Source organism: Ammospiza nelsoni, chromosome 4 (assembly GCF_027579445.1).
Source record: "Ammospiza nelsoni isolate bAmmNel1 chromosome 4, bAmmNel1.pri, whole genome shotgun sequence".
Taxonomy (NCBI): domain Eukaryota; kingdom Metazoa; phylum Chordata; class Aves; order Passeriformes; family Passerellidae; genus Ammospiza; species Ammospiza nelsoni.
This window is the reverse complement of record NC_080636.1, coordinates 65,032,648-65,046,223: the sequence shown is the minus strand read 5'-3', so window position 1 is coordinate 65,046,223 and position 13,576 is coordinate 65,032,648. Positions and strand designations below refer to the sequence as shown.

The following is a 13,576-nucleotide window of genomic DNA, read 5'->3' as shown; positions in this document are numbered from 1 at the left end:
CTCAGTGTACATAATTAGTACTACTGAATTAAAACAGAGCTTAAGTCCAGTATAGTGATACAACTCCTGTTTCACAAAAGTCTGTGTACAGAGAAGTAGAACAATCTACCCTTAAAATTTGGCTTTTCTTAGCTGTAATTGATCTATAAAATGAAGAACTGTTACAGAGAAATAGTGCAACTTCTGAAAATTTCTAAATTTTCCCTAGGCTTATTCACTTGCTAGAATTTTAGCCTTCCAACAACACCAGTTTATTTTCGTTAGAATATCATGCTGAAGAAAGAAACTGATTTCTACATCAAACTCATGAGTGCTCATGCCCATGACAGTTTTTCATGAGTCAAAGCAGCAAAGAGCTAAATTCCTCTCATTTACACTGGGAGCAGCCATCATGAAAATGTACAAAATAATCTAAAAAGAATTTTTAACTCAATAGTTCTCTGTTAGATTGTCAGTACTTTATAGTACTTTCTCAATACTAGCAAAAATAATGAATCTTAACTGCTTTACCTAAAGCTAAACTGGGTGGGCAGGGAGAGGGAACCAACAAAACATAAACAACAACAAAAAAATATCTCAAAACCATTTTCTGAGGGTGAATTATGATCTGTATCCTACACAGTCATGGAAAAACCTTCCAACTGATATTTATAATGCTTGTGTGCATCCTTCCTTCCAAACAACTGTGTTTGCTTTTAGAAATGTCTTTAACTAATCTTGATTTCAATAGGCACAGCTAGAAAGGTGAAAAAATGACAGTAAGAACAGTCCAAAAAACAGCCTAGAATTTTCCCTGTAGTTCAAGAGGCAAAGTTACACCCTAAATATGCTCATCTCAAGATACCCATAATGGAGGAAAAAGTACTTAAAGGCATTGATCTACCAGCTAACTCCTGGCCTTGAAAAAGGAATCCACACCTACAGAGCTGAAAACCCTATTAAGCGTGACAAACACTAGGCCAAATAATTTTTGTGTGATTACTGAGTGATGCTGTCCAGTGTGGGGCCCAGTAGAGGTGTATCAGAGAATGATTTGATTCCCAGTAGGGAAGTAGTTCCTCACTCAGCTTTTAAAGAAGAGCCAGTTCAGGTGACTGCCTGCTCCAGATGTTCCTCTCCTCATATCGCCTCTCTCTTAAATGGAATCTGAACACTGACTGCAGGGGGAAGCAGAAATGCTTCAAGGAAAAACTTCCCCTGCACTTTCTGGAAATCACAGAATCCAACCACCTCCTCTAGTAATTCAGGAACAAGTTTCCACAACGAAATTTTACACCTCTTGACCTCAGCTAGGATTAACAATGCACTTAAACTCCCACATAGGATTAGTCATCTGGGAGCTGTATGGGTAATACAGTTTTACACATCATTCAGAGTATCATAAATCAAAATTAAAAATCCAGCATGAAAGAAAATCTCAGAATCATCTGTGTAACCCCCCCTTCCAGGGAAGGAACTGATGACTTAAGAATTCTTAAATGGTAGTTTGGATTTTCCTTCACATTTATGACAGATGTAATCTCAATCATATCATTTAGGTTGGAAAAGACCATCAAGCCCAACAATTAAGTAATTAAATACAGGATTTCTACTCTAATTGATTTAACCTTGTCTTTGAATTTCTAAGCTTCTTGTGAGAAAGTGACATTCAGACAAATTCCAAGAGGCATTTTTAATCACCACTGGTTAATCACTCTACATCCACATGCAACTGTAAAACACAAATAGAAAAATGAAACATAGAATAAAAAATCATTTGGAACACAAAATTTTGCTCCAAGGGAGTTTATTTCATAAATAAAGCCTGTTCTGCTACACCAGAGAGCTACATCGTGCACTGGGAGGAAATGACTGGAAAATTTCAAGTGGCAGGCCTGACGAAAAGCAAGTATGAATGATCGTAGGTACAGTTGAAGAATTAATTAAGCCTATCAAAGCATAAATGTGAAGATGTTAACCACAGCCTTCTGCATGGCACCTGCTAAGCTGCCAAACTGAACTCAGTGGAGTAGCCCAGAGAGACCAGAAATGTATGTATGCTGTCAAAAAGACAAACCAGCTTAATTCCTTTCTCTGCCTACACATGCTTTATTATGAAAGAGAAGAGGGAAATTTCTAAGTCTGCAGAGGAAAGCACTGAAAAAATACAATTAATTCTTAAATTACACCCACCCCCTATCTATCTACCATCAGCTATAAATCTTTATTTATCTGATAGATATATGGGTTTGTGTCATTTTGAATTGACGTCAGCTGTGAATCAAAACTGTACTGACTCACACCAGCCTTCAGTATCCTAGCATTTTGTGCTCAGTTTTTAATCACACACTGACATCTAGAAAGTCCCATGCAGAGATATGGATTTTTATAGTACCAGAGTCCATGCATCTGAGATGGAAACTGCCACTTCAAAGAGGGTCTTGGTGGATCCAGTATATGGCAACAATTGTCTATATTACTAATAATTTACTGAGGTTGTTTATTATAATGCTGTTTCAATTTTCTATTGGTTTTTGACACCTTTATTTGTAATGCTATGCATGAAATGGACTCGAATAATTTAGGAAGTTTAATGCATTAAAAGCAGGACAGACTATGTAGGCAGGCGTTTATTGCAGCACAAAAAATTTTCTTAAATCCTCCATGTGGACTTTCTCCTTTAGCTTATCTATGGCAATTTATTTTTATAATTTTCAGTGAAGAAATGGGTAGAGATATCTTTTTATATTACTGGCTTTTGCAGATGAGGAAGTTGTTCCTTCACTATCATAGTCACAGAAAAGGAATAGCTTGGGGCTCTCTGAGTTTCCTCCAGGGAGTTGCAGAAATAAACACTGCCTGCTCTTTTTTCTGCAGTCAGCATTACGCAAATGTAACGAATGAGAGGATTTAGTCCATAGTTCATTCAAAATGGAAACTGCCTTGTAAGTGGCTAATAAATGTGGTCTGATGTGCAGCTTCGTCCCGTGACACAGAATTAACAGCAACTGTCATTTTAAGAGGGCTCAAAATTTTCTGTTAGAATCATGTTTTATAATTATCTTCAATCAATGTGAATATATTGGCATACAAAAAAAATTAAACTCACAAGTTGCAATATATATTATTTATAGAACCAAAGGTCATAAAACCCCATTACTGTATGAATGTGACTGATGTGATTACAAAGGCCACAGTCAGTACTTAGCCATGCAGATTTAGAGATCCTCCCACAATTTCTACGAAGAACTGGAAGTTTATTTTCTGAATAGTATCGTGTGTCCTCAGCTACACTATGCTTACAAAACTTAGCACATTTTTACGACCTTCCTCTGGTTCTCATGGCACAGAAATATTACAAAGTTGACCTGCATGGCAGCAAGTTTAACACTGCACTTGTTTAGCCTGAAGCATCTATTTGGGAACAGTGTTGAGGTTTGTTGAAGATACTGTTATTCTGTGTGGTTCCAAACAAAGAAATCCGTAAACCCCGGTATCTTTTAAGATGAACAGCTGACCACTCATGTCTCTTTCCACTCCCAGAGAACAAGCAAGGAGTCTGAGGCAAATGGATCAACTGAACACCTCATGTCTCCTAAGGCAATCCCCTCTGTTGTGACTGAGTACAAGGATAAAGCATATAAACTGAGAAAACACATACTAAAATCACACAAAGTACAAAGAAGCTGTTGAGACTTTGTATGTTTTGAATTTTCTGTTCATTTAAAAGGGAAAAAAAGAGTAAAACCTGAAACAGTTATCAGTGTTTCACTACCAAACATGAAATTTATTGCAAAACTTTTGCTGCCATATGCCTAAGAGTTACTTTGGGCAAATGCCAGAAATAAAAGGTGGTCTGTGAAGACACCTGTTGAGAAAGAAAAAAAATTGCTGTGAAGTAGAAATTTCTAACCAAGCCAAATGCTCAGGGTAAGGTCAGGAATTGAGATAGCTGCTCCTTGAGCTGAGACATTTATATTTCAAACGATTCTGAAAAGGAGGAGATCTGATCAGCTATCAGAATACAACAACTGTTGCAAAAATGCTTAATATCGCCACAGGCTATGTTTAATCACAGATGAAAAATGCACAATCTTTGCTCATTTCTTCTCTTGTGATTATTCCAATTCATTTGTTTTATAGCAACTGAGTTACCATTGTATCTCAGGTTGAAAAACTTGCAGTTGGATGAGATTAATTTTATGGATATCCAGAGACATTGCTACTTATTACACACTTGCCAAGGAGCCCCCGTCTCTAACTGGAGACACAAAATAAAACAAAATACGAAGCTCCATCAAAGACAAAGCAACACAGCAGGGTAAAAAAAGCCTTTTAGCAATTTCTCACAAGGGTGGTTTTCAATAGGCCCTACCAGGCCTATTTCTTCTTACTTAAATTCCCTTCACTGTTCTACCTGGAATTCTCTTTGCCTTTTGTGATATAGGAACAGAAAATTAGGTGAGGAAAAATCAGAGACATAACAGCAACCTGAAAGTCCTTACAGATCAGGATAACAGTTTTTCTTATGGTATATTGGTGCAAGGTTTTATGGGTGCAAAAATCAGAAGTGTGATGACAAAGACATTTTGTTATCTAGAAGGAATTATATCAGAGTAAAGAATAATTGAAATTTTCTACCTGCAGTCCTAAGCTTTTCCCCTTTGTTATCTTGAGGCAAGTCTTTTGAGAGCTAGGAAAATTTAAAATTAATTGACAGCTGAAATTTCAAAGATCTACATTTCAGGTTTTATCAAGTGATGGTATTTGACACTTACAGAAGACTAATCTCCAATTTAGACACTTTTTTCCTTCAGGAGAGGAATCTGTCTATATTTCTTGTAGATGAAACAAGGATGTTAGAAGGAATGGGATTTAATCAAAGCACATGGTCACCTGGAGCAGTCATGACACTCCATGCCTCCTGAAAGTTTCGTAAATGCATAAAGTGCTCTGCAGATTGACTGTCATGGAGAAATGAAGAAGAAATTTCCACATTTCTCTGTTTATGGAGAAATGCTCTGTGGGTATTTCCATATTCTGAAACTTAATTCTGAAGAAGTGAAGCTTTACCACCACACACAAGGCAACTTCCAGGATGGTTTGCTTGGATATTGAGCTTGATCTTGCCCAGCTTGGGAAAAAAATTCTGTTTGCTTCAATTCTTCAATGGAAAACAGTAAAAATCTGCTACTTATTTAACCTAGAAATGTGCAAAACCCACAGTTTGTTTGGCCTCCTCACTGCATTCACAAGATGATTTTTTTTTTTTTTTTAGCAGCTTGGTAATTTTCAGGTAGAGGATTTGGTGTGGGTTTTCTTTAGGGGATGTGTGTGGGTGTGGGTGTGTGTGGGTGTGTGTACTTTCTTCCAAGTTCTAGCACTATTTACAAAGCAACATTGTCATACAAAGTGTCTGCAAAAGGTGCCTATCATCTCATTCTCCAATGTTTCTGCACTCTTTTTCCTCTTTTATTTGAGTAGATGTGATAGGCTATTTCAATTTTAAACACAAGCTGAAATAGTCACAACTCTGAATTTGGTCTCTGTTATACAGAGCTTGTTATGAGGAAAAAAAGGAGTTGTACCAGTGTACACTTCTTCAGTATTACTAGCGCCTTTAAAATAACCAGTTAATTGTGGTTTTATAAACTCCTTAATAACTGTGTTACTCATTAGCAGTAAACCCCTTTTTTAATTGATTTTTGATGCTGTATCTTCCTGGGAACTTAGATTTTTGACTGCAATTCCTCTCACTGTTATAATTAAAGTATCTTTAAGAACTAGAATGAACACATTCAAAGAAAATGTAAGCCTTGGAGAAAGCAGCCACTTGCTTTTGTGAGAGCTACACCAGGTTTAGGTTACATGTGGCAGATACACCTCACTATCCTCACAGACTATCCCATAAAATCCAATACTGATTTAAGCAAAAAGGCTTCTACAGAAGCTAAATAAGACTCTGGAGAAATAACTCAGAACACTAATAGCCTTCTAATAGACCTCTGCAGGGCTGTAAAAGTACTTTTAAAGCACATGGCACTTGCAGTTACATATTTCCCATTCAAAGCAGGAGGGTATGACTGACTGAAAAGATTTAAACATTGAGCCACACGACAACTTTCAGAAAGCAAAGCCAAATTTTATACCCAGTCATTTTCAAGCAGGAAGAAGCAGCACTCAGTGAAGTGCTAAGCACTACTGATAGCTCACATCACACACGAGGAGAAATGCATTCAGACTAAGTTTGCCCATAACAACACCATTAGACACAGCAATTTCAATACCATGGCTCTGAAGTACCTTCATTGTTTTCAGATCCCACAACAAATCTCTTCAAGAAAACAACTTCCACTCATCTACACAGATCAATCACTCTGAGACAAACTGGAATGTGAACTTGGAAACCTGATAATGGTTTTAGTACATCCAAGCAGGTTTCTTGATACTGATGATCAGCTCCTCATCAGATGACTTCCAACTACTTGTAATTGTAAAGATGGACACTGGATGATGATCCATTGGTGACATCACCCTGGAATTCCAGAGTCTGTCCAGGTAAAAGCATTGATATAGACTGCATCAAATGAAGTGTTGTCAGCAGGTCAAGGGAGGTGATTTTCCCTCTCTGCTCCACTCTTGTGAGACCCCCATCTGGACTACTGTGTCCACCTCTGGGGCCTACAGTGTCAGAAACCACATGGACCTGTTGGAGCAAGTCCAGGGGACCACAGAGATGATGAAAGGGATGGAGCAGCTCTTCTACATAGACAGGCTGAGAAAGCTGGGGTTATTCAGAAAAGGTTCCAGAAAGATTTTACTGCAGCCTTTCAATACTGAAAGGGGCCCTGAAAGAAGGTATGGAGAAATATACCTTTTTTTACCAAGGTCTGTAGTGACAGGACAAGGGGTAATGACTTTAAACTAAAAGAAAGTTCATACTGGATATAAGAAAGAATTTTTAAATTATGAGAGTGGTGAAATACTGGAACAGATTGTCCAGAGAAGCTATGGATGACTCATCTTCAGTAGTTTTCTCAATCTTAGTTTTCTCTAAGTGTTCAAGGCCATACTGGATGGATTTGAGCCATCTGGTCTAGTGGAACATGTCCCTGCCCATGGCAGAGTGATTGGAAGTAAATGATCCAATAATTTCCTTTCTCACCCAAACCATTTTGAGAGTCTGTGATTCTACAAAATTCTCCTCTAATTGCAGGTATTCAAGGCATACAATTTATAATTTACCAGTGGAAACATTTTTAAAACACACTGAAAAATTACGTATATTTTGTCTGAAAAACATAGGCAAATCAATCTGGGAGGGCCCTTTAAGCTACACTATTAAGTGCTATAAATAAGATCATTACTATACTTCAACAGTCACTATGCTGTGCACATATATTATCACATTTAGTCACTTGGCTTCTAATACCCATGAGACAGCAGGCATATACTTCTTTCAATGAATGGGACACTGCAGACAGTTTGCCTGACTACTCAAAAGAAATGTATTATTAATAGATTTTAGAAAGATGCATTATTTCATTTTTTTTTTTTTCAGGCAATAAATCCTAAAGGTATGAATGAAACTGACAGAAAAATGAATTGTATCGATTATCAAAAAATTACTCTGTGATAGCCACTGCAGCCAATTTCTAGGACCTCCGTCATAACACTTTACCTTGCCCAAAATGCATTGAACAACGCAGTCAAGTGAAACAGGAGAGAATTAAAAGAAAGGACTCAGAGGTTCCATAAGGATTCAGAGGTTCCATATGGCAACACTACAGCTTTCTAATACAGAAAATTGAGATGCAGTATCTTAGCATGTTTTTTAATTAATTAATTATGACTGTTGTATGCAAGAATGAAGAAACTCAACACAAAATATGTACAACATCAAACAAACAGTGCATCTCATTTATGCATTGTAAATAGTCTGGTTCTTTTTGGAAACTTGTCACAGGCTCTTTATTTTGCTTTGTTTTTAAGGGGAAATCCTGCATTTTTCATACATGTGAGAAACAAACAAAAAAAAAAAAGGGTCCTTTTGACAGTAATAAAGAGAAACCAAAATATATCAACAGGATTTCAGAGTAACCATAAATTGCTATCATAAATATATGAGGAGTTACCGGATAGCCATTTCGCCCTGGTGGACCCTGGTTGAATGAGATGAAATGGTATGACACATTAACAACACAGTCATGACATATGACATAACAAACATGCAGAGTACATTACCAGGAAATTATAATATGTGTATTGCTTGACTTTTTTGCATGAGATGGTATTTCAAACCAAGAAATATGAGTTGGGTACTATACAGTGAAGAAACGAGGCTTTGGCAATGGAAATTATGTGTTTCAACTTTTTATATAAACCCTCTGATTAAAAAGCTACTGGCTACTTCTGATGCCCAGTGAAATTCTGTCTTTTTATGAAGAGAATTATCCATGTAAACTGATGGGAAATATGTAGTTAATTAAAAAAAAAAAAAAAAAAGGCTTAGTCCTTAGGCAATAACATATTAGATTCCACTAGAACATAGATGCCAAAGAAGAAATCTGAGATTGCTGTAAAAGATCATAAAAATATTCAAAATCCCCAGCCTCTGACTGCTATTACACGTGCCACTCAGTAGTCATGTACCAGGAAAATAAACAGAGCAACTGTGGCAGCCTTTGAAAGTACACCATACACCTAATTCTCCAGTTTAATGCGGGATATGCAAATATTTGATATTTTAAATGAAAACTACTGCCACAGTCTCCCAGGTGAAAACAATACTTAAGTTCACAACAGTTGCCCCTAGCCAATGTCTATGCAAATAGAAATCAAGTAGGAAGGGAAACTACACTTTTTTATGCCTTGTAACAACCTAACTATTGCTGCCTGTCAGCAAGATGAAGTTTGGTAGGTTTCAAGTATGAAACTTGGAATTTGAAGTCACTATTTCTTAAAATTATTCAGTTTTGGAACCTATTTCAGGTTTGCGCTATTATTTCCAAGATTACAACTTATTTTGGGGGGATTGTTTGCTTGTTTGGGTTCTTTTAATGTACCTATACTGAAACAGTGGGGAGTTAAAGTCAGAGACATTCTTAATGAGGCATACAGAGAACTCTTGCCACATTGCCTTGGTATAGGAAAATAGCTTGTATCATTATTTATGTTTGCTCTTTGTGTTTCACAGGAGGACTGCAAAAGAAATTGGGGAAAACAGTGTTTCTTTCAAATAAACAGCACCTTTTGCATTAAGCCTGGCTTTTCATTGATAGCTTGTTAAATGAATTTGTCACTATGAATTGCTGAGCACATGGTCAAAGTCTTAAAAGGGAAGTGATATCATGACTCAATATATGCAGTTAACAGTAAAATCTTTAGGTCACAGCAGCAATTCAGCACATTAATTAAATATTCTTAAACATGCATGTATCCTGGAGTAGACAGATGATAGGCACTTGAAAATATTGTAGAAATATTGCATCTATTAAGGAAAAAAACATAGAAGCCTTCTAACTGTAAAAGAAATACTATTTTAACAGTCACATTCCTACACCCTATGATGCACATGGATGGCATGACAGATACAAAGGTTTGAGGCATGTGTGTTTAGTCCTGTCCTTCAAGTCAGACTTTTTATTTACTCTGGGAATACATAAAAAAGGCAAACAAAAGACATACAAAAAACCCAAGCAAAAACAAAACAACCTCAAATCCTCAGAAATTCTTCTCACAGGAAGAATTAGCACAAGATTCAATCGACTTACTAAATGAAAGAGCACTATTTAATAATAATTTTACACAAGCACTTATTTGCTTCAGTAGCAATTACAGTGGACAGCCTCCATGCCTCTAAAGAACAGGGAGCTTGTACCCCACAACTTTGTGATAAATGCAGAGGAAGTTACTACCCAGCAAAACCCAGGTCTGGCCTTAAGATAGGATACTCACACAATGTCATACTTCAGTAAAATATCTGTTATGAAGGCACAGGCAAAATGAGTATAACATACTTACATGGAGTTGTGAATCCAAATGGCAATCTGGAGCGCTGAACATAAAGCTTTATTGGTTTAGAGACTCTTTTCTTAACGAACTCTCTGATTAAATTATTCATCTCCAAGAAACTGTGCGTGTATAAATATCAAAATTCCCTCTTGAGTATACATGATCATTTTATCACGCTGATAACTTAACAGGATCTAACAGATTTCTGCCTGATTCTGGAAGAACCAACAATGTATCACTGTACTTACAGGAGGTCCTGTGGGGTGGGGGAGAGGGGGGAAAAGGGTAAAAAAAAAGAGAAAAAAGAACACGTAAGGTTATGAAGTTACTGAAGAAAGACACACACAGTCAAGCACAAGGCCTTGGGATTGTCAGTGAGCAGCACTGGTAATACAGGATCTAACATTCTCCCATTTAAGTAATCTTGTGCTTTGGTAGCGCTCTGAAACTCATAAATACTACTGCCTAAATGCATGCACTTACCTTAACAAATCTTCAATTACAGTCATGCAAGCTTATGAAAGTTGCTTCTCCATTTATTTCCATGCAATTTCATGCTAGTCCAAAAATACCAGCCATGGATACAATTAATTTTGTCAGGCTCCACATAAAGCACATGTAACCACACCACCAGTTTCAGTAAACCGCACAGTGAGCACTGGATCAGAGCTTGGCTGCGGAATTGCACAAAGTACCCTTGGCATTTAACCTGGGCATCTTGTCAAGAATACATGTACCAGCATCTTCCAGACTTCCAGCTCTGCCTGTGAGGGGAGGTTTCAGTGGCCACCTGACTGCTGAACTTTATTTTCATCACCTTCCTCTCTCAAGGCACACATATAAAATGCTCCCAATTAAAATGTCACACTTCGTGAATTGATATTTGCACATTTTTTCAATTATTTAGACCTCAAAGACTTTTGTGTAGCAGTTCTTGGAAACATTATCAAAGGGCCACAAATCAAATCTACTATTTCAGTCTTATTAAGGTGAGCAGCTGCAGCTCCCAAATCAATGGCATTTCATTAAGCTTTTATGCCTCTCTCTAATTTCTGAATAAAGTGAAATGCAAAAGGAGTATAAAACAGCAGCAGCTGTACTTTGAGATTGCTTTTAATACTGACAGGCTTTTGGTTTTAACAATGCAACCTTTATTGTTCAGCAACTAAGGTAATTTCTTTATTCTGGCAAACATTCTTAAACAGCATTTTAAGGTGCAGGTCTGTTTTCAAATGAGAGATCCGTTTCCTTTATTAATAGTTTAACATGTGTTTATTTGAGATTTAAAAGGAATCAATGAGAATCCCACAAAGTAATTTCCAGGATCATTTGTAATTCAGTCTTGAACCACAGAATTTCCCTCTGCATCATAGCTTCTTTCTCTGAAGTAGGTACCAAGACAACACTGAATGGAAATACAAAAGTGATTTGTATCAACTTTTGGCAGGGTTTGGTTTTAATTTTGTGATTCAGGAAGATATGCAAATAGTTTTTAAGAGCCAGATAAATTACCATTTACATAGATAAGAAAGGCTACAAAAGATTTACAGAGATCAAGTTGATTGGAAGACTTTCCTAGCTGGCAGATTAGACAAGACAACCAAGGAGAATAGAAATGCTCATTTTCTACTGCATTGCCTCCAGAAAGTTCACCTTGATGAAAAACTCAATCCCACAAGGTAATTGATTCAATTCCTCTGAATGTCAACAGCAAGAGGTGCTCAGCATCTCATAACTTTGCCTCAAATGAAATTTCAGGCAACACACCAGCAGCAGGTTTCTATCAACAGCAACCTCCCTGGTACAGGGTAACGAACCTACAAATGTTTTTTTCTTATTTCTGTTAGAACTTAACTGCTCATTTCTATAAAACAACTTCTCTCATACAGAGTAGTCTACTTATCACATTATGTCCCTGATTATCAACATTCTCGACACAAGGAATTTTATTTCCTTTGTTATTTCCTTATAAAATTGTTCTCCTCCAGCCAAAGGGGCCTGATGTAACACTGACACAGTATTCCAACTACCGACTTATGTGGAGTTATTCTAACTTGTGTATGTGTGAGGACACCCCTGAAGGGTTTGACTCTTACAGACCTGTTACCAAAGGCACTGTGTTGAGCATTATGAAGTGTGCCTGCAAATTAAGGGTGCCCAAGACCAAAGAAATATCTTGAAGGCCACCAGATGCATGCCAAGGGTCACAATATTTTACCAGAGAAGTTTCAGATTTCTTTTTCAGAGAACACATGCAGTACAACTAAAAATCAAGGCATGCTGGGTACACATCCTCACAAAAACACCAAATGACAACAGATCTTATGAAATTAAAAACTTACCAGTCTCTCCTCTTCTTCCCCGCTTACCTCTTTTCCCTGGAGGACCTAAAAAGAAGATGGTGGATAGTAACTTTTCCCCTTGAAATTACATGTAGAATATAATTTGTTTAGATGTAAAGGCATTAGACTGATCTACTACATGATGTTCAGAGACTTTGGCTGAGCAGGGGTAAAAGATAATCCAAACAAAATTTAGGAAGTTTGGAATAAATTGGCATCTATGGTACCCTCTACAGGCTCCCTGAAAAAAAGGCTGGGAGAAACTTTAAAGGTCATCCAGTTCATCCCTCTTTTTCAAGGAAAAAGTTAACCACATCTAAATTTTTATTGCAACTTCCACAGGCTTTTTTTATCCCCCAATATTTCACTGTTCTGATGAATGGAACATTTTTCTTTATGGCCAACTCGCTGCACTGAAGCCCATCTATTCTTGTGCTTTCCACCATGAACCCTATAGTAGAAATTGTTCCTTTTCTTCTCTCAAAAACGTCTTTGTATTCCTCAGAATTGCTGCACCCTTCCTTCAGTCATCCTAAACCAAATATATTGTGGGACATTAAGTTTTATTAAATTATTCCTGTATTAAGCCAAAAGATTAGTATTTATTTATAAGAGTAAATCCTCTAGAATTTGCTTTCAGCCTCTATCTGAAAACATGCAATAGATGAAGAAATCATCACCTGGCTTGCCATCCCCCAAACATTTTACAACAATGTATGTGTTGCCAGACCCAGTGTACAGTGCTTTGCCTCAAGTTAAATATTTGCTTATTTATCAGACAACACAATGGCTTAGTCACTGCATGCTTTTTGCTGATAAGTCTTTACTTCTCATTGTCCTTTCTCCACAAATACATAATATAACCTGCTTCTGCTGTCACCTCTGAAATAAAAAAAAATAAAAAAAAAATTTTAAAAAGGAAAAATCCTTTTTGTTCCTCATATCTGCCTTCAATATCTTTTTCCAAAAACTGCAGATCTCAGATGTCAGACTGCAGACACTTTCCCCCCTCTAGTTGGTAACCTTGACATACTGTTCCTGCAAGTGCCAGGGAAGCACACTTGCACTTCTCCATGTACAGCCTGGAGGAAAAGCAGCAGCTGTGGTGGTGATACAAGTCCTGAGACTTGGCTGCTCTGAACAGAGAGCCACAGGTGGGACTCTCTGAGCTGCACAAGAGAGGCGAGAGCATGGGTGGAATTTCCAGAAGCAGCAAGGCGTGCAGGAGCACAAGTACCTCT

The 13,576-nt window shown here is 37.3% G+C and overlaps 1 protein-coding gene across 1 annotated transcript in view; it reads right to left on the bottom strand.

Annotated features, from left to right (window-relative positions):
- COL25A1 (collagen type XXV alpha 1 chain) overlaps positions 1-13,576 on the bottom strand; it is a 282,176-nt gene that overhangs the window by 119,902 nt on the left and 148,698 nt on the right. The window contains 2 exon segments of the mRNA XM_059470580.1: positions 10,242-10,249; positions 12,336-12,380. Of these exon segments, the coding sequence (XP_059326563.1) occupies positions 10,242-10,249; positions 12,336-12,380 (53 nt within the window).